Source organism: Pipra filicauda, unplaced genomic scaffold (assembly GCF_003945595.2).
Source record: "Pipra filicauda isolate LSUMZ 115617 unplaced genomic scaffold, ASM394559v2 scaffold121_size3267253_pilon, whole genome shotgun sequence".
NCBI classification, from domain to species: domain Eukaryota; kingdom Metazoa; phylum Chordata; class Aves; order Passeriformes; family Pipridae; genus Pipra; species Pipra filicauda.
The window spans coordinates 2,928,342-2,954,513 of record NW_024103674.1 but is presented as its reverse complement, the minus strand read 5'-3'; the positions used below and the strand labels follow the sequence as shown (position 1 = coordinate 2,954,513).

Here is a 26,172-nt window from a genome sequence, read left to right as displayed (position 1 = left end):
GTCGGGGGCGGCGAGAGGGGGGTCGGGACCCGCACCGGGTTCCGCTGGCACGGGGGGAGCGGGGAGGACACGCCGGCTCACGGCTGGGTTGGGTCGGGGGCAGCCCGGGGGGGTCCCCCACGGGGGGTTCGGGCGGTGCCGACGCCCCTCGCTCCCCCCTCGCAGCCCCCCCGAGCTGTGAGACTCGGGCACCACCTTGTCCCAGGATTTCGGGGCGCAGCGGGGCAGGTCTGTCCGCTGCAACCCCCACTGGGAGGCGTCTCCTTCTGAACGTGGCTGGTGCTTTTTTGGGTTTCTGGTCCCTTTTTCTGGCTTCTTCCTCTCCTGACCCAGCAGGTTCACAGGGGCTTGGCTCACACGTGTTGTGTGACAGCCCTTTCCAGCCAGGCAGGACTCTGCTTCCTTCCCTGTGTGCCTCCCAAGGACCTGAGTGGTTGGTGCAGGTGGACACAGATGCTGTGGCTGGACCAAGAGCTGGATGTGGCTCCCACCAGGCAAACCTTGTGCCTGGGCTTCTCACACACTTGTAACCAGTGTCATTTTTAGCAAGATAAGTATTTAAGGCCTGGCTTCCTCCCTCCCTGGGGAGGTGGGAAAGGTCCTTGGTTATAATCCTCCTCTGCCAGCATTGCAAACCCTGCTGTTATCCTCCTCGTTATTTTAGATGGGGTTTATTTAAAGGCCTGTACTAAAAAGAAGCAACCACATCCCAGGATTTCCCCGGTGTGGAGCAGGTGATTTTGTTCCTCCCTCAGCTCAGGTGTGGGCAGGGTGGAGTTTGTTATGGCTCCTTCCTTATATAAAGGGCAGGTTGAGGCACAACTTGCCCTTGAGGAGGGGATGTTGAAGCAGTTGGTGGGGAGCCTTCCTTGTCCTGAGAGAGGTAAGAGAATCTGCCTAAGCAGTTTACCTTGTTCTTTCATCTTGAGTGATACAGTTTAATGTTATGAAGAACTTTTCTCTTTGAGGTTTGGGCTTAAAAGTTTGGCTGGAAATCCAGTGGGCAATGAGCCCTTGGCTCAACATGAATTCTTTATGTCCTTTGGCTGCTGGTGGGTCTATGTAGGAGGGCTGGGCTAGTCCTAGTGCTGAGGTGTGAGAGGTAAAATCATTCTGGGCACATCCACCCTCCAACTGCTTGTTCCCAGCCCCTTCCTGAGCTGGGGATGCAGTTGGGCCTGCCTAGGGCAGCAGATTTCACCTCTCAGAGTGTGGCTCAGAACACACCTGAGCTCTCCAAGTGCCAGTGGGATGATGGATATGAAAACTGAAAGCTAATTTGACTTAGATAGCTGGTACAATCTGAGCTCTAACAGTAGATGTGAGAGGCAGACTACACAAGAGTAATTAATTATTCCTGTAGCAATAATGGAGAAGCACAGTTAAAGTAATCACTCTTATTACCAAGTGGTGTTGCCTTGAGGTGAAATGCTCTGTTGGGAGGAGATGGATTCCAGATGTGCTGGTAACTGAGCCTCTGCTGTCACCTGTGGGTGACCAAGCTGGGGTTTGGGTGCTGTGATGTCGAGTTGTTGTTGGAGTTTGAGTTTGTTCAGCAAGTGCTTGAAGAGGCTCAGCCCCGAGGGACATGAGACACCAGCAGCTCTTGGAGGGTGAGTGTGGAGCTGGCTGGAGTCACCTTCAAGTGGAGGCTTTTCTCTGTGGTGAGGCCTCAGCTTGGCAGAGTGGTTAAAGCAGGTGTTTGGATTCCTTCACACAGGCAAGGGCTTTGCTGCATCAGGCAGTGATTTGGCAAAGAACTGAGGAGGACTGATGGAGTATGAGATATTCTAGATTTGATATCAACTGCATTTAATGTAATTGTTCAGAACCAGCAGTGAAGGAGACTGTCCTGCTTTCCCTGTGGGGCTGTGCTGGTTGAACACTGCCCTGCTCCTGGGGTACCCTGGGCACGATGAGAACAGTGGTGTTCAGACTAAGGTGCTGTGCCCCTTGACATGAAGCAATGAATAGGCTGAGACAGAATCATTCCTGCTATACTTGTGCTTTATTTGGCTGTATCTGCATTAGCATAACTCTGTAAAACCTGAGAGAAAGTCTGTGTGGGGTCACAGGGCAGTGCCCAGCACGGTCTGCGATGGGTGGGTGCTCTGGGGAAGGGCAGCACCTCTGGCAGGCACTTCTCAATGGGAGGCACTGAGTGCCTTTTCACGAGCTTCAGGGTCTGGAAAAGTACTGAGATGAGGCTCAGCCTGTGAGGGAAGGAGCAGAGAGAGGATTGGTTACAGCCAGCAGTCAGCCACAGAAAGTAGGTTGTAGCACAGACAGGGAAGAGACTGCGGATTGCACGAGGGGTTTTGTCTGATTGGAAAACGTTGCTCCAGCTCAAGTTAAACACTTAACCTGTTTAAAATGAGGAGTAGTTTTCTGATTGACTTCAGCAGGTTCTTATCCTGCTCTAGTAACAAAACTCTGCAGTCTTACTGTGGTGTGTTTGTTGTCTGACACTTTCAAAGGCTGGCAATGCCCTAAGGTGGACCCTGAAATAAATATGACTCGTTTTCTACAACACAGGACTTGTGTCCTTCACTGAGGGGGCAGGGTGGACTCAGAGCTCTCAGGGAAGACACTTGGGATCAGGATCTGGGTGACAAACACAGAAGCAGCATCTCCCCAGGAATCACCTTCGAGGTGGGGAGAGGGTGAAAAAATGCCCGTGACAACAAACAAAGGGGAAGCAATTTGGGGGAGAAAGGTCCCAGGGCCGTTTGGTGTGAGCAGTGGGGCTCACACACAGCACCCCTGCACGGGAGATGCAGCTACTGAGATGTGTCTTCCTGCACGGAGTGGGTTTGCCATGGGGGGCCACGGGCTTTACCTGCCCCAGCCCAACTCCCTGTGCCATACATCTGCCTCGTGTGGATGTGCTGAGCTGCCTCCCGCTTCCCCCACCCTGCTCAGGCTGGCTGGATGTCAGGTTTTGCATATGTAAAAATACAGAGCAGTCTTTGCCCTGAAAAGCTTGCGAGTGATCTCATTAATCAAGACAAACAAAGCGTATTTAGCTATTCCCCCTCTCTGGAGGAAGTCGTTCAGGTACTTAAATATGCATTTGAGTGCCTAACTTCAGACAGCTGTTTCTGGATGTTTTTGCTTTCTCACAAGTAGCAGCAGTGACATAACCCCTCTCTGGGAGGGAAAGGTGGGGGAGGCAGAACCAAGGGCTGCTAAAGGAGGTGGGTAGCCCCAGGGAGCTGGCAGGGACAATCCCTGGCTGTTCCAACTCCAACCTCCTATTAAAGATGCACACATTTTTCCCCTCAGAGTTGGGATTGTTGGAAAAATCCAGTGCTCACAAGTAAGGACAGTTGAGCTGCTTCTCTGTGATGTGCCTCTGCTTTTCTGTTGTGCTCCCTTACCCACCCGTGCTGGGAACTGGGCAGAGAGAAGTTTCTGCCTGGGACTGGGTTGAAGCCACAGGAAAGGAAACAGCAGTTTATTCACTCCAAACTTGGTACAAAGCTACGGGGTGAGAAATGTCACACTGAGCCACAACTGGCAGTGATTAAAATTAGCAGAGCCTTGACAAAGTTGTGAGGGATTCCAGCTCCTGCCCTCAGCATGAGTGAGTGGGAAGCACCAGGTGTAGGACAGGGACAAGTGCTATTTTAAAAAATGAGAAACCCTCTCATAATGAAGGCCAGTAATTAGAGCCCAGATAAGGGTGTCCCTGGGTCAAAGGTCTTATTATGACAGAGACTGGTCTTGAGAAGTCAATGCCAGTGATGAATCCTCATCTCGGATTCTTCTAATTCATATTTTAAATGATGAACCCAAGGGTACTTCCTGATGATTTTTGCCATTACTCTGATGTTGTAGTGGATTGTTATGTCAGGATTTTGTCTGAATCATGGATTTGGAGCATTGGCTGTAGCAGGACAGGAATATAGTTCGTAGGTAAAAGCTGGGTGGTTTTCCTTGCAGATGATGGAGCTACAATGGGCTTTAGCTGCTGATGAGGAGCAATGTTTTTGCTGCTGCTCATTGCATTTGTTACTGACAAATGAAAACCTGCAGGACCCTTGGAGCTGGGATGTCATATCTGTGTTTGCTTCAAAGAATTAGAGGTGCAACAAAAAATACCACTCCTAAAACTTAAGTATGCATTTGGGGGGTATTTTAATTTGGGTTTCTTAGTTATGGAGGATAAATTAAAGTAGGTATGTCAATGGAGGGCTCAGAAATCGCATATGAGATGCAGACATGCTGAGTTGGTGCAGTGGGAAGGCAGAGCTCCCCTGATGGCAGCAAACCCCAGAGACTGACCAGGGTTTTGTGGGTGCTGTGGGTGTTGGGCTTGTCCATGTTGAAGTTGGTGCTGGGGTGTGTGTGCTGTAGGTGCTGGGCACTGTGAGCACCCTTGGGTGCTCAGTAAGCTCAGCTCATGTGGGAGGAGTTTTAGTTAATAGGATTTAATGGACTGTGATGACTTGTAGGAGCTGTTGAGGAAGAACCCATGAAAGGGGCTGAAGCAAGTTAGAAGCAGCACCAGGCTGTCCCCCTGCCCTGGAGGGATCCACACTGGGCTGCAGGGAGATGCAGCTTTACCTGCTCCTCTCCCAGCACCTGCCTGGCTCTGCCCACCTGCTCACAGGCAGCTCCCCAGCCTCGCACGATTTTTCACTTTAACACCAAAGCTGCACCGGGGCTCAGCCCGGTTTTTCCATCATCCATTTGATCGAATCCTTTTAGCGGGTGACAAAACACTTTGCTGAGCTCTCTTTACGGGAAACCAATCCCTATTCTTTTTTCAAAACCTCCCTCATTTACAGGAGTCTAACAAGTCCTGGGCCTTTAAAGTCTTATCCTGTTTGTGGGTTTGGTTGTTGGTTTGTTGGGTTTTTTTGTTGTTTTTTTTTTTTTTTTTCCCCCAAAACAACACAAATCTGTAGATTTTTTTTTTTTCCAGGGAGGGGTGAGGAAGGAGTAAAATAAACAATGCAGAGGGGGGGGAGTAGGGTGTTCAGGGCGTGCACACCGCGCCGAGCATCCCCCTTGCCCAGACAAAAAAACCGCGCGCATCGGGATGCAAATGATTTTTCCCGTGAAGCTATCACTTGTAAAGCTTGACAGAAAATAATGAGAAACACTAAATCTTTTATAAGGTCAACACTCAAGCAGCTGTCAAACAAGAAAAGAATTTAGCGAAAGATCCGCGAAAACTTCCATCGCCTCATTAAATCCAACAGGGCCGGGGCCCGGCGTGGTGAGGAGGCACCGGGGCGCCTCCGTTTTGTGTCAGTAATTTGCGGCGGAGGAAGAGGGAAGACGAAACAGCCAACGCCGAAGGGGCCTTGGGGGAGGCTGGGGAATCGTTAGTGCGCCAGGAGCGGCCTCGGCTCCTAATTGGAAGCATTGGGCATTATCAACGGAGGATTTGCCTCGGCTCCCTGACAGCTCTCTAGGCCTGGAATGATAGCCCACTTGTCAGTGTAAAAGACCATTAAAAACAAACCATTTTGATTTAATTGGAGGCGGTGTGCTGGGGGCCCAGGTGAGGCGCTTCATCAGCCGATGTTGGCTGCTGATGCCTTTTTCCCCCTGTATTGATGGCTTTTTTCTTTTCCTCCCCTCCCTTTCAAAAACTGTCTAGGAAAGAGAAAGAGGTGCTGAAAGATCCTTCACAGCCGCATCGAGAGCGGCTTTCAATAGGGTTGTCAACAAATGCCATGACAAGTTAGAGAGAGGCAGGTACTTTTAAAACAGACGTTATTCTGTCCAAGATGAGCTGTGCTCAGAGGTGAGCGTTGGATTATTAGGGTTACAAATACTGTGGCTTTTCCTGCCACTGGCACGCTTAACTGGCTTAATGAATGGGGTTGATTTTTCTCTCCCCACCTTTCTAAGAACAGAGGGGAATGCAGGAAAAGGGAGCCTGGGCTAAATGATCCTTATTTGCTTCAAGGCCAAGAAGGTTTCAAAGAGTGCTCAGCAATTTTTGGCTGCCGTATTTTAAAGTCCCATGGAGATTTGGGATTTTTTCTTCTTTTCTTCCTGAAAAAAATGTCCACAGATATTTGCTGGAGTTCACCGGTCACTTGATTTGGGCAATAGTATGAGGAAAGGAGAATTAACCCACTAGAGCTGTAACCTGGCACGTGCCCCTGGTGTTTTGGGTCAGACCAGAACCGGCAGCTTTCACCTCATGTGCTTGAGATCTGCATCCTGACCCTTCTCATGCCAGGCAAGAGTTTTACTTAAAGTTGTCTGTTGATAAATAGCATCTCTGCAGAAGTCAGAACAGGTCCACAAATGAAATCCCAAATCCATTTCAGAAGTGCTTCTGTGGATTTGTGTAGGAAGTAGGTAGCACTGAAAGCAATGGTAGGTGCTCACCTGTAACCCAACACGGTGTGTGTGGTTTTACTTTGCTACAAGCCATGAAGCTGTGAGCACCCAAAATCTGTTCCTTCACAGTGGAATATCTGTATTACAGCAATGGGAATTGGTTGCCAAGAGTTTTCCTTGTGCTGCCTTTGGATGCTGGGGCTTGGATGTAGGTGGAGCCTGCCCTGGAGAGGGTCCAGGCTGTAAGGCTGCACGAGGAGGGTGGTGTTTGGTTGTGTCAATCAGGGGATGAAAATGGCAGAGGGAGACACAAGAAAGGGCTGAGCAAGGCAGGTAATGGTTTTAACTGAGAGGGTTGATTTAGGTGAGATATAAGAAGCATGGCTGTGTTTGGGTTTTTTTGGTTTTTCTTTCTTTTTTTTTTTTTTTTTTTTTTTTTTTTTTTTTTTTTTTTTTTTTTTTGCAATGAGAGTGTTGAAATATTGGCACAGGTTGCCCAGGGAGGTGGTGGATGCCCTGGAAGCATTCAAGGTCAGGCTGGATGAGGCTCTGAGAAACATGATCTATTGAAGATGACCCTGCTCACTGCAGGGGGGTTGTACCAGATGTCCCTTAAAGGTCCCTTCAAACCCTGAACTATTCTATAGCAGAGGGCAGCACTAGGGTGGAAGGGAGAGGATGAGTGTCCAGGGCTGAACCATGAAGATGCTTTGCTGTGATTTGAGCAGTTTTATTGCTGGAAGCTTCAGCTATCAGGCAAACCAAGGAAACCTCCAGAATGTGCAAGGAAATGTAGTGATGGCAAGAGGGGCCCAGAGCCTGCAGTTAGTCCTGGAATGGCTGCAGTGTGGGAGGTGACACCTCTGCTCTGGTCCCCGAGGAGATGTGCAGGGATCATAGTCAGGCCTGAGTCTCTGCTGCCCATTTGGAACCCTGAAGGGTGTTGTGCTCTTTCTGCATTGTGCCTGCTGCAAGCCAGTGATGCTGGTTTGGGTTGTCACTGCAGGGCTTGGACCCACCAACTCTTGTCACCTGTGCCACTGAACAGCCATCTGGTGACACTGATTTTAATTTTTTTTGGTCAGCCAAAATTCCAGCTGAAGGGAGGTTTGATCTGGTACTATGGTGGAACGAACTCCTTGCTTTATTTTTTTTTAAGCACTACTTAGGCCCCAGGAGAAAAGTTACAATAACAATCAAAGTCCAGGAAGTTTTTCTGCCCTCAAAGGCAGGAGGACCAATGCTGTATCTGAACAGCCAGCCCACCCTGTGCTGTGTGCATCAAGCCCAGGTTATTTAAGCAGAATCTATGGCTTTTCTGACAACAGTTGCACGATTACATGAGCTGTGCTTGTCAGTTCAGCTCTGTAGACAAAAATAGAGGTAAGGCATTAAAAAAAAATGTGGAACACTTCTGTGTGTACGTGTTAAACCTCCACTGTTAATTCTGACGAAGGATCAGGCTGCGAGCAGGTATCGGATCCCCGGTGAGAATCAAATTCCGGAGCCCAGAATTTTTTGCCGCAAAGTTTATACAGTGGGGATTCCTCTAATTACTTTCAGTGGAAATTTACCTGACAGAGCTTTCCCAGGTAACGCGAAGGCAGATGCGGGAGAGCCGCTCAGCCGCTGACAGAGCCTTTGATTTTGTGCCAGGTTGCAAATTAAGTCTTTTGCCAAGGTACCCGAACACTTGCTCGTCAATGGCTTATCGCTTATTCATAGCGCGCACCCAGCGCCGCGTGTTTCATCTGCTCGGGGAGGCAGTGCTGGTGACAAAAGTGTTGTCCAAAGTTGCTGCATTTTTCTTCCCTCCCCCCTGTTTGGTCAAGGAAACGAGCCACCTCAGTGTCTGTGCAAGCTGGAATTGTCTAATGAGCAAAGGGGAAGGCCTGGTGTGTCCGTGGCGCGGTGCACGGAGGTGTTTTGACACACGGGTGGGTTCTGTCCTACAGCGCTGCTGTGGGAGGTGTTGGTACCTGAATCCTTCTGGACTGACTTGACAGAGCCCTGGAAATCTATCACAGAGTGGCCAGCACTGCCCTACTGGTTTGTGTAGTGTAGTGGGTTGACCTTGGCTGGACACCAAGTGCCCACCCAGCCCGTTGATCACTCCCCTTCCCAGGCAAAGCTGCTCTGGGGAAATGAATTCCATCTCAGCCAGACCCAGTACAGGCAGTGACCATCAAACGTGCAGATGGAGGTAACTGGAGCCTCACCCCATGCTGGTACAGCCATGGCTGTGGGGATGCTGCATTTTGGCAGCAACATCTTTTCCAGAATTTGGTTGACACCAAGGATACTGTTCTGCCTGAGCCAGCAAGTGAGGAGTGACACAGGGATGGGACACAGCCCATGAATATGGGGAACAGGAGTATTTAAGGCTGAGAGAATTGGGATTGTTCAGCCTGGGAAAGAGAAGGCTTTGGGCTGACCTGATTGCAGCCTTCCAGTACCAGTGAGGGAACTTACAGGAAAGATGGGGCAAGACTGTTTACAGGAGATGTAGTGACAGGACAAGGGGAAATGGTTTCAAATTGAAAGAGTAGGTTTAGATTAGATATTAGGAAAAAATTGTTCACTCTGAGGGTGGTGAGGTCCTGGCACAGATGTTCCATCCCTGGAAGTGTCCAAGGCCAGGTTGGAAGGGGCTCTGAACAACCTGGTCTAGTGGAAGGTGTCCCTGCCCATGGCAGGGGAGTAGAAACGAGATTATCTTTGAGGTCTCTTCCAACCCAAACCATTCTATGATTTATGTCCGTGCTGAGTGCCCAAGAGTACAGTCCCTAGGGAATGTAGTCCCTCATCTACAAATGAATTAAGTTTTGGTGCACAGTCCCAGCCATGTTAGCAAAACCTGAGCCCAGGAATCATGTCACTGCAGGCAGAGCAAGGCAGAGGCTGTTTGCTTTGGGGTATGACTGAGGAAGAGGAGGGAAGTAGAAGCATTTTGCTGAGGGTAGTAAAGAGTTAATTTGTTTGGTTTTGTTAAAACAATATAAAAAATAATTTAAAAAACCGCACTACAATACTTTCCCTAATGAACTGCCCATCAGGAGATGACTGGCTCCCTGTGACCTGTCTGTCTTGGTGAGCTGGGGGGCCCAGGGGACCACGGGTTGGTCCTCCAGAGCGGAACAGGAGCGATCACCCAGTGCGGGAGAGCCTGTGAACCACCCGGTTAGCTTAATAGTGTGGGCCATTATTCTAAAGCAGTGGGGCTGAAACCTAAATCCAAATGAAAATATAGTCAATTTGTCTGTACTTTACTGACTGAATGGCTATGTAATGCCATGCAGCTCTGGCAACGCAGGGAGCAAGCAGAGGCAATTAGTGGGGAGGGAAAAGCTCCTTTGTTTTGTTCTCTTCCACTTCCTGGGCAAGCTCTAGCAAGGTGCCAGGAAAGAGTCTTGGAGGGACTGAATGGAAAGTCCAGTTTAAGAGCCAGTAGTGAGATCCATGCCCAGTTTCTGCAGCTCTTTGTAAGGGGTCTGGATGGGAGTAGAAAAATCTTCCTTGTTGATTTTTATGGGTCCAAAGGAACAAAGTCTCACCTTCCTGCTGCTGCCTGTTTTGGGTTATAAACCACCTCGGTAGGTGGGTGCTCTGCATTGCTCCCCTCAGGCCCAGAGCAGGCCAGATTTAAAGGCACGACACCAGATGATGGGGTGAGTGTGACAAGAAAGGACAAGTGGCTTGAGAACATCACACTCCTGCAGCTCACACCAGCCTCGGGTCACATGGAAATAAAGTTCAAAGTGGGGCTGTGCTCAGGGCAATGGAGTCTCTGAATATTCTTGTCCAGGGTTTGGAGTATTTCCCAGGTCATGAGAGTTTTCTGTACTGGCCAGAGCAGGACAATGTCACTGAAGGCTGGTAGGAGATAATATGCAGATGGAGTCTGCTAACAAGCTTTCTGTAAAGTGATATTTTTGTAGTTGCTTTTCATACTTTTTTTGCACAGTAGGATGAGGGTGTTAGATGGATTAAAGACAGTGTTTTGGTTTATTGTCACCTTTGTAAAGAAGGGACTGACATTGACTTTTGGAGTCCCTGGGTTTGGTTGAAGGGTTAGGCCAGCCTGCTTTCAAGACCATTCTACCACCTTTGTAGAACCCACTTTTACAGTGGAAGTTAAATAACTGTTCAGTGGCCATCAAGTGTCTTTGAGAATCAACTTTCTCTGGGTTGTTGCTGCTTTTATATAGGGAAGCATTTATGGATGTATGAAGTTATTTTTCCATGGAGGAAACCATGCACTGAAAGTCAAGTGAGTAACAAATTCCCTGATCCAAGTTCTATCGTGGGCTGTGCCTGTTTAGATCTGCAGCTGTGGAAAGGCAAACCTTCCAGGTTAATGTAATGAGAAAGGAGGAATACAGAAATCTGCAGAGGCTGTGCAAAATGAGCTGTCCCTCCTCTCTGGATGCTGCTCCTGTGAAGGCAGGGAAGAGGAGAGGAAGGAGAAAGGCACAAAGAAGAAAAGACTCCAAGGTTTGAGAACTGTGGCTGGGGGAGGAACCCAACCACAGCCATGGATGAAACAAAAGGCAAAGCACGAAGCAGAACACAGGCTGAAAAATGAACAGTGATGGAAAGGTCTGGGGTGAGAGGAGCTCTAAAGAGGAGGCTTGCCCCAGTATCTCGTGTGACTTCCACAATCTGTTTAACAGCGATCGGTCATGTTCTCTCGCTGACACTCGCCGCAGCAGCAGCTCTGAGCTGACAGGCAGTGGGGATAAATGATTACTGACATATGCTAATCGGACAGTCTGAGACAGGACAGAAGAGGAATACATCAAGGTGCTGCAAAACACATTTCTTGGGCAAAACTCCCCAACTTGTACGAGTAAATCGGCTTCAGGAAGTCACAAGGCTTCTTGGTTGTTTTAAACCGCGGTTAAAAATCGGCAGCGTGGCAAAAAAATAACCCCATCAGAACAAGGGCTGGGGTGGGGAGCTCAGAGGCTCTTTGCAGTAGCATCTGTCAATGCCAGGTATGATTTTGGCCACGTAAACTCCCTGCAGGGTTTCAGTGCTTTCATTTTCTGGTATCTCCTTTCCATTCCACTTGCCCAGCTCTTTCCCCTTCCTCCCTAAAATGCCCCCTAGCTCTTCACTTGGAGTTTCCCTGTAATTTACACCACAGATAAAGGTAACAGAACTCAAACAAGCACCCCAGAGCACAGCAGGTTGCACAGATGAATTCAGGGAGGTGTTTAGATCCCAGTGCTGGAACAAGAAACCTTCACCTTGGCTCTTATTTGGATCAATTAAAGGAAGTGTCATGCACATCTACAACCTGGCCAGACCCTTTGCTTAGTCTCAGGATAAATATTGTCAATCAGGCAGTTTAGAGAGGTATCAAGAGTGCAGCTTTCTGGAAAGCTCTAATTCTTTGGTGGGAAAGCCTCCTGAAACATCTGGTGTGGTTTGAATTAGTTGTGGTGAGAGCTGATGAAATGTCAGGGTACCAAAATGCAGGTGTGACTGTCCTGTTTGTGTAGGGCCATTGTGGGGACACCAGCAGAGAACAAAGGCCACCCCTGTTCTGACAGTGATACATAAAAAGATGCTCCTCATCTCATTGTGAGTGAAAGTGCACACAAGTTAGAAAATAAGTTAGCTGGACAACTGCTGCCTCTCTTCCAGGGCTTATGACTGGCACAAAAGTCCCACCCTAAAGTCCAAAAGGGGCTGATGTTTGAACCCATTTGGGACCACTTTAAAGTTTGGGTCTCAAGGAGCTCTGAGCTAAGAGCCTCATTGGATGTTATTGGGACATGCGGGCTAGAAGGTGTCCCTGAGTTCACCCAAGTGCTTGTAGAGCCCAGAAAAGCCGAGTTTAGCCAGGGGGTGGGTTGTGGTGGGATGTCAGAGTGTTCCATACCTTCTCAAAGCGGGCTGGGTGCCAGAAGGACTCCTCCTTGACGGGGGGCGGGTGCGTGCGCAGGTACGTGGTGCGATTGCCACGCACCTGGTCCAGCTGAAAGCAAAGGGAAACCACAACGAGCTCAAATGGCTGCACAGCCACAGCAGCAGCCTGGTGTCATGCAATGCAGGGACACTGGGGTGGACAAGGCTAAAAGTCACTTTGGCCTGATGACCACAAGTGCCTGATGTGGGCAGTTTTTCAGGCCTGTGCAGCTGATACTGGTATTAAAATGTAATGATGAGGAAAACATGAGCAGCTGTCAGCTCTCAGTGCCTGCTTTATACAGCATCCCAGGGAGATGGCCACTTCCTGCAGGGAGCCCTGTGCCCTGAGCTACAGCAGTGGCTCACCACCAGCTGGGAAAGCCACTTCCACCACCCCCACCATGGTGGGGTTTGCTGGTGTGTGTTGCTCTCTGATTCATTGCAGCTCACAGTGCTTGATAGTCCCAGCACAAGCCAGTGCAGGTACCTGGTGAATGTTTTGGCCACTGCATGAAACCCTGGGGAGTCTGTCTGATCTGTGGTCTAGGATGTAGGTTTGTGTTGCTTAGCTCAGTAATTGGTGGCTGCAGGCTTTGGGAACTTGGTGGAGAAAACTTAGGGACTAAAAACATCAGTCATTAATAGATAAAGGAGGGATGCACTTTCCAACATCCCAGGCTGGTGTATTCATAAAGGAACTGCTAATTAAGGATACTGTTTTCCTGCATTTCAACTATAAAGCATAGTTTGTGATGGCAGTAAGCCCATTGAAATTGGTCATTACCATATTAGCTTGACTCTTCTTTGAGCCATTAACTAATAAAACAGTCATTGGCTGCTTTTAAATGATATTACAATGTTGGTGTGTTTAACAACCCAGTGTTATACTCCCAACAACTGCTGTGGGTGCTGCCATCAACCACACCATGCCAGGGGCAGGGCTGGTCCTTCCAACATTTACTGGCTGTCCTCTTGTGGCCACTGTCACAGGTAACCTGAGCAGAGCTGATGCTGCCCAAAGGACAGTTCAAGGGGCTCCTGGCATGGGATGCTCACCTTTGTTAGGCTTCATCAGACTTTTAGTAGTCAGGGAGGATGTTTTCCCAGCTGAGAGCCCTCCCCATCCATCGAGGGGTAGGGCAGTGGGGGGTTGTGCCCAGTAGCAGTGCAGTGCACAGCAAGGGGAAGCATTGCTGCAGTATTATCACCTTTTTCTTTTCGATTTTCTGGACTCTTGTCCGGGCTCTCTGGCGCTCCATCCACATCTCCTTGTATCTGTGTTGGATGATGTCATAAATGGGAGTGGAAGGCCTGGAAAACATTGAAAAGACAACAATATAATCTCCAGGGGTAATGCCTCTCTTTACCTCCCCGTGCTGGTTCACATCTCTGCTCCTGGAAAGTGTTACTGGTGAGAACAAGAATAAAGCCTTGCACTGGGAAAGGCTTTTTCTTCCTCAAGAAACCTCAAACCCACATTCATTTGCAGTTAATACACCACCATCTGCACATACCTGGGCACAATTTCTATCTTTGCACAGCCTTTTGTAGCAGCTCTGTCCAGACCCTGGTGTGCTGGAAGGACCACGGAGCACCACAGACTTCAGCTCAACCTTGGGCTGGGCTTTGGTGTTGCCACTCTGGAGCTCAGAGGGTGGCAGCTCTGGCTGGATCCCCTCCAGTGGAGGAACCACTGGGTGCAAAATGTGTTTTGCTAAAATGACACTGGTTTTGCTATTAAAATCTCTCTCATGTTTGCACCAAAGGCTGCAAACAGATGCAGTGATGGATTGGGTGAGAGGAGTAAGTGCTGTCCTAAGCAATTTGAATAGGGATAAAAATGGACCCAATGCAGATGGTCAGGTGTCTGCAGCAGAAAGCAGAGCTGAAATGCTGAGCCCTGGGCTAGTTCCTGAGCTGCACCGACCAGATATATTTGCCCCCTGAAACAGGGTTCCAGGGAGTGTGCAGGGAGCAAGGGGGAGACAGCAGTGGAGAGGAGCTGCAGATGACTATGTTTCTAGAAAAACAGGAAAAAAAGGTAGTGGCTTATTGGCCAGTGTCCCATTCAGCTGCTCTGAGCTGGCATTAACCTGACCAGCTTGTGGCGGAGCTGCAGCCTGAAATTGTTGAGCCTTGCTCCTTGCAAGTGAGGATACTTTAACTTCATCAGCCAGTGTGGGAGGCAGAGCTGGCAGTGGCAGCAGCAGGACTCCTGCCTTGAGGACAGCGTATCAGTTATTGCCGTGGTCCTGCTGCTCTTCTTTTCCCCCAGAAGCAAACACTTGAAGGTGATGGAGGACCTCGATCTCAAGTTTTATTGGTCCTTGTCCTTGCACACCTTGCTGAGGAGGGACTTTGCTGATCTCAGCAGCAGCCGATGGCTGTGGAGCTCCCACCTGTGGCCTGCAGTGCCTTCAGCTGCAGCTCCCCTAACAGGGACAGTGCTTTCCCTGCCTGTCCGGACCAACTGCAAGGCACTGGGGATTTGGGATAACTTCTGGGCCACCAGCTCCACCAGAAGGTCTTTTTCTGCGAAGAGCCCATGCGCCACAGAGTGAGCTGGTGCTTTGTGGCTCTTGGCAGGAGTGGGTCCAAAATTGACAGCCGCCAGCTTTTAGCAGCCTGGAGAATCCTTGATGATCACAGAGGGCACCAGCAGCGCGTATGCAAATAGTAACTCTTCTGTTTCTTGTTCCTTCACCCCTGTGGTGACTTTTATTACTTAATTATTGCACACCACATGCTTCAAAACAGCCTAATCTATGGTCGTGTTTTCTAATGATACTAGATGTGCAATCCAGCAATATACATCCCAAGGGGGCATTCATATCAGAGGAGACATCCTTCTGCAGACCTCCTGTTTCATAGATCACATGCTGCAGGGCTTTTCAAGCCTTTGCTTACAAATCAGCTCTGCTGCTCCAGACAGTTATCTGGAGACACCCGGTGCCAAAGGCGACACTGACATTTACCCTTTGTCCCCTCTTCTTCCCCCTCCTTCCCTTCTATTTTGGCGTTTCACACTGATCAGAGCTGGGCAAAATATTTAGAAAGGTTAAAAGATGTGGTGAACCTGCAGTCAAGTGTCTTATTGTCTGTGTGGGGTCTCCAGTCTCGTCGTGTGGTGTAAATTTTGGTATTCCTGACACAGGGTGAGCATTGCACATGAGCTTCTCTCCTCCTGCCCCTTTGCTCTCCAAGGCAAGAGCCTTCCTGGTGTGCAGGAGTAGCAGGGAGGGATGCAGGAAAGCACGGAGCCTTTGTAGTCCTTGATTATTGATTTTTGTGGAAGTTGAATGGGTTTTCACATCTCTATGGAGGTGACTTTTACCTTCTCCAGTGGACCAGCCAGTTGGTGACTGATTAGTCCACAGCTGGCTTGTAAGTAAATGCTTGAAAGGACACATTTGGGTTGATGCTCTTCAGAGGTCCTTCCCTGCCGTGTGATTAATCGCATTTAAGTCCTGATCCAGCAAAGTATAGAGTCATGCCTGGAATGGTACACGCATGAACTGCCTCGGAAATCGGCGGGAATGACTCGTGTGCTCAGTTATCCACGTGAGCTCTGGTGGGGCTGCAGGACATGAGGCTTCCTCTGGCTTTTCCTGCCTCCTTTGAGAGAAACACTGAGAGAGTGGGGAAGAGCAGGGGGTATCAGGTAACACACTTTGACTGAGGTTACTGGAGGAATTCCAGTGAGGCAGCTTTTCCTTTGTAGGTCAAACCCTGATCTCATAGGAGTGGACAGGGAGTTTGGCCCCGATATTGGTGACACTTGGCAGGGTGACAGCCCTTATTTGCAGCTTATTTGGCCTTTGGGAAAATGTGCTCTCACCTCAGTGTTACTTAAGGACAGGAATGAAGGGCTTGTGTGCTCTGTTTCCTTTTGTCACCCTGCCCAGATGTCACTCCTGAACTGGGAGGATTTTACTGTGGGGAGAGCAGGGGAAGCATCCGCTGAAAATGCTTATTGCAGATTAAAATCCATCTCATCCAGAGTAACTCAGATCTCCTTGTTTTGGCACAAGCACCCTGCCACAGAAAGGAAAGGCAAAGAAGTTCTGATAGGATGTAACAAATTATTTATAATTATAGGGAAAAAAAAATCCTCAGCTGCTTCCTTTTATAGTCAAATAGTTGGAGCCACTTCTAATGTTGACATTTCCTAAATATTTTAAAATTTATCTGTGCACATTTTCAAAACTATTATCCCTGAAACAGTTCCTGTCTCTTTAATAGAATCTCTCTAATTTACTTTCAAGAGTCAGGGTACAGACCTATTTTCAACTGAAATGACAAGCACCTGCTAACTTGGTTATACAATGTGGAATGCCAGTCTGCCAGAAATCTCCTGGAAAAGAAGCTGCAGCCTCCTAATAGGCTATTTTACTGTGAAAACAATGTTAAAAAGTATAATAAAGTATTAACAATATTAAAATAAAACAGTGTAGGCCTTAAATGAGCTACAAACTAGTTAAATCTATTCTATTCAATATGAGCCTTCAGTGCTTTGCAGCTGATACCTCAGAGCTGGGATTTATCTAAAATGAAGGCACCAGGGACATGCAAGAGAAATGGTAATTATAATTTGCAAACATTAGGCTGACACTTTTCTGTGTATGTGTGTATAAATTCTGACAGCTGTGATTGGTGCCATGCCAAATAGTGCTCCACCACCCTGGGAAAGGCTCAGTTTCTGGCAGGCCATCCTCGGAGCAGCAGCTCATTAAAACTTTGGAGAAGGAGAAGTTGCCGAAAACAGGAAGGCGTCAGAACCATCTGAGGGATTTTTGGTACACGCTTGTTGAAAGGTGTTTGAGAAGAGAGCCTTGGGTCTGACAAACTGGAATTTTAGTACGCCTCTCCGTTCACAGTGGGGCAAAATAATTGGTCATCAGTGACTACTAATTTGGTTTAGTAGCCAGAGGCATTTTTTTTCTTCCCAGAAAATCAATGACAGTGCCGAGGTCTGTTCAGCGTGATTCAGCTCAAGACGGGTCCTCATTTAGCTCTTGATGCTTCTTCCACTGGAGACAGCTATTTTGTTAAAATGAAATTAAAATCTATCTATAATGCGCAGCTCAGGGAGTAGCACCCGTCAACGCCATGCTGCTCTTGAGGTTTCAAGGTTGTCAGTCTCCCCTCAAACTTATTTTCAAAGGTTTATATATCAACTGATACGAGAAAAAAAAAAAGGTACTTGGGAAAAGCGGATACAAAGGACTTTGCTCAGGAAGGAGGTTTATAGCACCTTGAAAGGTGCAATCAATTTGATTGCTAAGTTGTGTTGTAAAAGGGTAAAAACTTGACTTGTGATTGCTTTCTTCTTGGGTAATTCAAAAGCAGAGGGGCTTGTAAATATTTCAGTGCCAGCTCCAGCCCGTGGATTTTCCGGGTGGCTCTCCAGCCAGGGCAGGCAGCTCCCGCAGCACTTTTCCCGCTGCTGGTCAGGACGTGCTCGGGCGGGGAGCGGGGCAGGGAGCAGAGGACGATGTGCACAGGCAGCGGCTCCCCGGCGGCCGCGCAGCTGTTTGGGCTGTGCCGAAAACGCTGCTCCGATTGCAGCGGCAGCTTAGAGGCAGCAGGATCTGGCCCTGCAAAGGTGCTTATGCAACAGATAAATCACAGAATGGAATTTGTCTGCGGTCCTGATGTTAAAACCGTGTTGCCGCACCACTGCCTATCCCGAAACTTTAACCCTTTCTTGAAAGGTTAATGACGTTTCAGGGGGGTTTAGTCCTTGCTGGTGTCCTTCCATCTAAAACGTGCTTTTGCTGCACAGCCAGGATGTGTCTTTGGGGTCTTCAGTCCTCAGGGGAGGCAGCTGCAGGGGCACCACCTTTGTATTCCTTTCTAGTGTACCTCATGCAGGGGAGGGTTTGTCCCGTGATAGCTGTGTCTCCACAGAGATCTCCCCGTGGCTCCTGGACAGGCCAGCAGAAGAAGTTCCCACCAGCAAAGGGTTGTTTCTTGTGGAATCATTAGGGTTGGAAAAGACCTCCAAGATCAAGTCTAACTAGTTTCTTGTCGGGAAGCAGTTTGGTGTCCAGCATCTCTTGGACACATTATCTTCAGATATTCCATATTTTCTTCAGCAAATAAAGCACAAGCTGGGGGGTCTGTGACTCTGCTCGGGGCCTTGGGTACCCCCAAAGCAGGCAGCAGTGAGACATTAGTGCTCAGCTCCCTCTGCCCTGAAAGGGGGCTGAGAGCACAGGAAGATTCTGCTTACGGCTCCCTTGTCCTGCTATATTGTCTCCCTTCCTCCCTGGTTACTGATGGGCTGGAGGTAGCCATCTATCTCCCATTAATTTGTCTCCGTGTAGCCCAGCAGGAAGCTGGGGTGTGATTACAGCTCTGGCCCTCGTTGGAGAGCCGGCACAGCCCCGGCATCCCCCTGCAAACTGCCTGGCTCTGCCTCGCCTTAATTGTTCCCCTTTGGCCGGTGGACCTGTCTCCTCTAACAAGGGCTGCGAGGAGGGCCGAGGTAATTGAAGCACTTAGCCACACTCCCCAGCACTGCCTCCTGCAGCTAATTAGGAAAGAGGGCCGCTGGGCTCTTCATTATTTCTTTTAATTGTTTGTGGGTTTTGCATAAGGGTGAATGGCAGAAGAGGGATGTGCAGTTAGCGGTGAATTCTTGACTTTGAAATTTGTATAAAAGGTCACTTACAATTTGTTAACGTTTTTCACAGGGGTGAATTCAATTAGCGGCTCTGAAGTCCCCGCACACACGTGTGTGGGTGTGTTTGTGAGGAGAGGGAGAGACGGCAAAACACGCTGGGTGTGAGTCTAAAGGCTCTTCATTTTCCTAAGAAGCTTGTAGACTATAAAGTTATACACCCCTTACAGCTTTATGGTCCTCTAAATAGGTCCTGGCAATAAACCCATGGAGAGGCCCAAAAGATCATTTCCAAATGATCTCCACTTGTCCTCACTTTCCATTAACCACTGAAGAAAATAACAAGAGAAAAATTGGTAGAGAACACTCAGGGACCAATTTTTTTTTTGCAGTCTTTGGGCTGGCAAAACTCTCAGTTGCAACAGTGGGTCTTCCACCCGTGTGGCAGCTGTGGGATCTGCGGTGCCAAGGCACTGATTACTCCGAATTTCCAAAGCTTCTTTACAATCCTTGTAATTTGGGTGAGGAAATAACAATATAAATTATTTCACCGTGGGCAGCCAATGAGGCAGTGGCTTCTTCTAAGTGTCAGAGGATCTGTTATTTTGCTCCAAGGGCTCGTATGTGTAGAACAGTAAAAAGAATAAAATCCATTGTAAACATGCACTTTAGAAGATTTATCAGATGCTCAGAGCTGTACTTAGGAGTACACATGGATACAAGAGCACCAATTTGCCTTACTGTTCCCTCCCAGGCCCAGTGAGATGTTTACTTGCAACAGCCCTAAATGCACATATGGAAACGCAGTGAAGATACCAAGCCAGCTTTTACCCTTTAAATAACTGGCTTTACAAGCTGAAATTTGTGTGTTAGCATTGATTTTTGGGGTTGGAGATACCTTTTGCCTGACTCAGTTGAAGATTATGTAGGGTTATCTTCAACATATTTGTCTACAGGCTGGAACTCTGCTGTTACTCTCTGAGAAACTCAGGTGGGATGTGACTCTGGGACAGAGCTGTTCTGCCTGGGGTCTCAATCCATGGCTGAGAGTGAACAGTGCTCAGTCTGCAGCCACCAACAAATGCAAAACATCCTAATGAGTGAAAAACCAAGAAAAAACCCCCTCCAATGCTGAGCAAAATAAATCAAAGAGCAAGGTCTTCCCCTTGACCTCCATCCCATGCTTGAATCTCTCTGGATGGGTGGGAACATGACTTTGTTTGAAAGGAGAAGATGTCAATGAGGGCTGAAAAGCTTTGCTTTCACAAAAAGGATTCGGTGGTTATTCCTCCCTGACCCAGGTTTTCATTGCACAGGCAGCAAAAGCAGAAGTTGCTAAAGGAAAAAATCCACTTGTGGCAAGAAGTAGTTTTAGATGGTAAAAGTTTTGAAAGAATTTTTTCAGCCAGCTGTAATCAATGGAGATAAACCCACAGACAACAGCCAGTCAGTGTGAGAGAGTAAATTACTTTCCTATTCAGTGTAAATTGGTAATAAGGGATCTAAATCTCTGTTCTTTAGATCTTTTTTTTTTCCCAGCTCTGTGGCTGATGTGCAGGACCCAAACCTTATGCCAAACCATGACTTGCCTGTTTATTTTCTCTTAAGCTGTGAACCTGAAGTAGTCAAAAACTGTTATAACTGCAGTAAATAACTACACTGGAGGAGAATCAGCGTCTTCATGGGGCACTCAGGAGTTTTTGAAGGGTGTAACAGGTTTTTCTGCCCAACCAGAAGCTGCAGCCACCGGGGCACGAGGCAGCAAGATGCAGGTGGATGGGGCTGGGTAGTGATGAGAGCACATACCCAGCCTGGAACATTTCCAGTGGAAGAAAACTATTCTTGAAATAGAAATTCTTAGCTATGTGAGAATGGTGGCAGAGACACAAAGTGCCTTTCACTGTGGAATTGGACAGGATATGTAATTATCCGAGCTGATGGGAGTCCTGTATTTTTTAACTTGGTTGCGTTTTTCTGGCGCTGTCATCCTGACAGTGATTCCAGTCACTATGTCACATTTTTACAACTTGTTTTGTCAGTGCTCAGATATTTCTTTTTCTAAAAGTTTTGTTTGCCCTAATCCTTAGGATTTTAATGGCTTTACACTCTCTTTGTTTGGCTTTCTAGTGCTCGTGGGTCAGATGTGAGCTTGCTGTGATATTAAACTTTCTTGCCTGTCCAGCTTTTCCTGGTGGGTTCTTTCCAGGAACACCCTCTGCTTTTCAACATCATATCTTTGCAGCTGGTCTATATCTAGAGTAGCTTTTTTTTCAGGGCCACGTATTAATGACCTGAAATGTTCTCCAAGTGTCTCAAAAATAAACCTACCAGTGCATTCCGTGTGCTGAAGGGATGCTGGAAATAAACTTTGTTCTGTGTGAAAACATCATGGGTGGAAAGACCACTTGCTAAGCAGAGCATGAACTTTGAAACCTTCCTTTTTGGGCAAGGTGAAAGATTAGGACAATTGCAAATGATACAAATTAAAGAGGAGGTATTAGATAATTGATGCCCTTGGCCAATTGTAACAATTCAAAGAGAGATTGCAATGACCAAATGCTTTAGGGAGGCAAGTTTGCTGCAGGAACATGGTGAAAGCAGCTGCCAAAGAATTAAGACCAGTTTTAGAGAATGGGAGGTGGAATGGAGGGAGGAGATGAAGATAGAAGGAAAATGGGATGTAAAATTCGGGAAAGGGACAACTGAAGCGAAGGCAGACAGTGGGGGGGACCCGGCAGGAGCCATGGGGATGACAGAGTGCCAGGGAAATCCTGCCAGCACACCCAAGGTCAGCCCAACCTACAGGCCAACTGCCAAGTGGATGGCAGCACGTGGGAGGCAGGGTTATGGCCGTGCAGGGTTGGAAGGAGGTCCAGGTGCAGGATGGCAGAGAGTGGCACGTCTGTGCAGTCCTTGTGTCCAGGAATAGGTTCTGGGACACAGTGGGAAGACTTAGGGAACTTACTAAGAGATGAATGAAAGCTTTTCTCTCAAAGCAGCCCTGGCAGTGTTGGGCAGTGTGTTCATGCTGAGGGTGCACTCTGCTTGCTCCTGGGGAGAGAACTTGTGCTTGGGGTACCAACTGTGTGCTGGTGTTGTTTTGGCTTCAAACTCCTTGTATGACCTTGCACAAATCAATATAATCTAAAATCTGGCTATAGACAGCATCCACATCTTTGTGGTTACTTCTAGTTCCAAAAACTGTTCATTTAATGTTGGCTAATTTCAGTGCCCAGTGAAATTCAATCAGAAAAGGTGGTCAGGAGGATAAATGTGGGTCTGGACATTGACTGGGGTTTCCAAATGCACCTTGAATGACAGGCAGTGAAGCTGTGACATTGTGTCAATGTGTTCATTGACACCAGTGAAGCTCCTGGAAGTCTTCACAGACCCTCTGTGTCTTTAGGTCTCCACTATCATCAAACCCCAGCCCTCTCAGTGCCCTCCATCCTCCCCCTTGTAAAACAAGGTCATTATTGCAAAGAGTGTGGGGTTGAATAACCTGCCAGTAACGCTGCGTTGTGGGGTTATTTTGAATGAAGGGACCTGGGATTTAGGGCCAGGAGGACAGCAACCCTCATCTGCACACATCTTATAGCTCTGTAATGTCATGCACAGAGCATGAGGATGGGGTTTAGCTCCTGGAGGGGAGGTGTTGCCAATGATGGGCATTTTCCTTGGAAGACAAACCTGTAGACCTGCTTGTGTGTTGTTAGCCCGGCGCCTCCGTTCAGTGGCCATGTGCTCTCTTGCAAATTGTGGCTTGCACGAGGCAGCTCTGGTAGAGATCAGAAGCTGGAGTGTGAACTGGGGGAGGCTGACTGGAGGGTGCCCCTTGGGGGAGGCTGGGACCCCACCACATCCTCGTTACCGCTGACCTTGGCACGAGCACTGCCTGCTGATGGATCGGCTCCGGAGCTGGACAAGACCCTGGGGAACCACTGCATTATCTATTATCGTCCCATCAGTGCCTCCCCTGACCCCTCCCAGCTCCGAATGCCACAGGCATCAGGGAAGGAATAAATCTCTGTCTGATACTGAGAGAGGGAAGGGAGCGAGAGCAGGAAAAAGGAGAGATGAAAAATGTCCTTTTTATGACTCTCACAACAAAGCTGGCCACATGATTCGTAGCAAACATTACTCTGGGAAAAGGGAGGGAGAGAATGGGGAGGGGGGAATCAGCAAAAAGCAGAGCTGCTTCTCTCCCCTGGAAGATGCCCACGGGGAATTAATAGAGGGGTATGGGTGACCTTTGAAGGTAAATATCCCAGGAAAAGAAAGGAAAGAGGCCTCAGAGCTTCAGAAAGCCCACTCTGTCTGAGGCTGCCTGGTGAAATGCTCCATGCAGCACACGTCCACCGTGAGGGGAAAACACAGGCACAAGTGCTCTGCTGTGCTAGGGGGAGCAGCAGGGCCAGCCCGTGATTAATAAGGCACTAATAGCAACCGCAGCACTTGTGCTCGTTTCTGTTTGGGATGATCCAGGAAAGCTCGTACGTGTGAGCCTGGGGAGAACTCCTGACCTTGGTGTCTTTAGGAGACAGAAGCCTTTAGCAGCACAGCCTGAGCCTGGGGCTGAGCAAGGGCTGGAGATAAGTTGGCAGGGTTTGAGAAGCCCCTTGTGCATCACCCCCTGACCACAGACACCTTCCTGTGGCAGCTGCTGAGTTGTTTGGGTTCTAAGCCCTGCGCTGCTGTTCCCAGGGGGGCAGCCCAGCCCCTGCAATTCCCACGGTGTGGGAGAGCCACAGCAGGGCTGTGGGTGCAGACTGGGAGGGTTTGCACTGGTGTTCTGGGGCTGTCCCAGAGCACCACTGGCATCAGGAAGGGTGTCTCCAGCTGCTTCCAGTGCAGTGGGAAAGCACCTTTGCTCTCTGCCCTTCTTGGCCATGTTGTCTGTGCTGTGGGCTGGGGAATGACGGGCAGGCTCTCTTCTTGCTGGAAAACTTCACTGCACCTGAGAAGTTTATCCAAGCTGTTATTTCTAACAGGCATGGAGTGCTTGGAGTCATGGAAAGAGACCATACACCACTGGTTTTTTCTTCTGCCCCCAGACAAGCCCATGCCTCAGCCAGAAGTGCCTTCCCAGTCAGCAGCACTAAGAACACAGTCCTACAGGGCTTAGAGTCCAAACCCAACTTAAATCCATTGACAACCAAGACATTTTTAGCAAGACAGGTCTTGCTGAACCTGGGGAGCTGTTACTAGGGATGAGCTCGGGCTGGGGAGTGCTCACCAGAGCTCGTTTCTTTAACTTGCCAGTCATGGAAAAGTGTGTTAAACTCCCACTTTTACCAAAATGGCTGTAACAGCTCCTTGGTAATCCCAGTAATTTGATTTTATCTATAACGTGCTTTTAAAGTAAAGGGATAAATACAATCAGTCTGCATAAAAGGTAGCTATTAAGGAGCAGGCTAGTTGTACAATAATAACTTTAAATTAAAAGCCCTTTCTCACTACTTCTGCTGTTGTGGGGTCTGCACATTTTCCTTAAAACTTTTGAAACGTGCCCAGGCTTCTTACAGGCAGCCATTTAACCTCCGTTTATGAAGAAATAAAGCAAAATTGATGTTGATTTTGGTCTACATTGGGGGATACTTTTGCAACATAAAAGCCCTTTTGCCTGCAATTTGCAGAGCAGCCCTGTCACATTGGTGAGGGCTGATACTGATAAAGATAAAGCTTTATAGCTGAGGCATTTGCAGCTAACAGCAAGCTAATGCTACATTTTCATTTTGATGCAATTAATGTTAATGTCTGCTACGAAAATTGTCATTAAATACCATTTTAAAATCCATTCAATTTGCATATGCAAAGGCCATTTACTATCATGTAAAATACACGGTGCCGTTCATCATGTCTTTTCTCTAGAATTTGTAGCTGTTATTTTTCTGGTAGTGATTATTATCTAGCTCTTAAAATGAAACCTAATGTCTGGTCCAGACCTGCACAGAGCAAGAAAAAGCCTCTGTGCTCCAGCAGAAGCAGGACTTTCAGAGCTTTTGAGTGCTGGTTTGTGCTGGAGTCCACTGGCTCTTTCAGCCTGCTGTGCTCTCCAGCTGCCCCTGAGTGAAGCCTTAAACATCCTTCTGCAGTGCAAGGGATGGATGGGCAAGATTATGCCCTTCTGGAGGGGCTGCTGGAGGGTCAGCTTGTACCAGCTCCCCTCCAGCCATTGGGAAGGGAGCCCAAGGAAGCAGAAGGGAGCAGTGAAAACCTTCTTTGCCTCTATTCTGCTCCTCTACCAGTTTCTGCCCCATGCAGGGTGATGAACTAACAAGTGGGAGAGAGTGGGATAAAGAGCTTGAACTGATCCTTAACTCCACCAGAGCATTTCAACCAGTGCAGACAAGTAGAAATGCTGTTGCCCTGATTTTTTTGACCCTGGGAAGCCATTTTTCTGGCTTATAACTCTTCATATTCCCTGAACTTACAGGGTTGGCATTGAACATATTTTTAAGAGGTTCCAAGCCCTTAATGCCACAGGTGAAATGGGGCTGTCTTGTGGCATGTATGATAGATTTAGGTAGTTGATTATCAGACAGAAGTGTAATCAGACATGGAAGTTGTCATGTGGAAAGGGGGGGGATATGCCCAACCCCTCTCCCAGTGCAACCTCCAATAACAGGTGGCTATCAGTGTTTAGAGAACCTTTGTGGGGCATCCTGACCATGTTTCATCTGGGAAGCAGCAGCTGTGTCTCCTTCTGTAATTCTTATTCTCCTTTAACTTTTAACCCTATCCATTGCTCCCCAAAAGTGATCTGTGACCCAGCAGCAGCCTATGCAGGTTCAGGGCACTTGTGTTTTGGGGACTGTGCTAGCTGGGATGTGGGAGAGATGTAGATGTGAGGGTAGGAAGGGATAACTTCATTCTGAGAAGGGCCCCAAGTCTTCCTTACCGTGCTGGCCTGCCGAAAGTCATGTCTGGGATTTTGGGAACCCAGCTGAGGAATCTGTTCTCATCTTTTAGCCGAATGTCCATGAACTTGTAGTAGAGCCCGAACTCGCGGGCTGTGGTACAACCGGCCTTCACGGCCCCGCGGTCCATGGTGAGGAAGTCCCGGGGCATGACCTTTTTCCCGGGGCCCAGGGACTTCCTGGGCTTTATTGAGTCCCAGTGGCCTATGGCTGGAAGGAAATAGGAGAGGCATCTCAGTTAGCTCCTCTTTGGGAAAGGAGGCTGATGTCTGTGCACCGTGCACGAGGGCCCTGTGTGGCCAAGATGCATTTTGTCACGGCTTCACTGTGCAGTGAACTTCATATCCTGTCCCACTGCATTTCATATGGGGACACCTCCCATCTGAAGTGGATGTCTTC

The 26,172-nt window shown here is 48.4% G+C and overlaps 1 protein-coding gene across 1 annotated transcript in view; it reads right to left on the bottom strand.

The window, feature by feature from the left end:
- Positions 1 to 1,989: 1,989 nt before the first annotated feature.
- CFAP77 (cilia and flagella associated protein 77) overlaps positions 1,990 to 26,172 on the bottom strand; it is a 60,243-nt gene continuing 36,060 nt past the window's right edge. Inside the window, exons 3-6 of the mRNA XM_027739285.2 lie at positions 25,755 to 25,983; positions 13,437 to 13,539; positions 12,200 to 12,295; positions 1,990 to 2,213 (exon numbers count right to left, since the gene is read on the bottom strand). Of these exons, the coding sequence (XP_027595086.1) occupies positions 2,145 to 2,213; positions 12,200 to 12,295; positions 13,437 to 13,539; positions 25,755 to 25,983 (497 nt within the window). The 3' untranslated portion in view covers positions 1,990 to 2,144. The remainder of the gene's footprint in view (positions 2,214 to 12,199; positions 12,296 to 13,436; positions 13,540 to 25,754; positions 25,984 to 26,172) is intronic.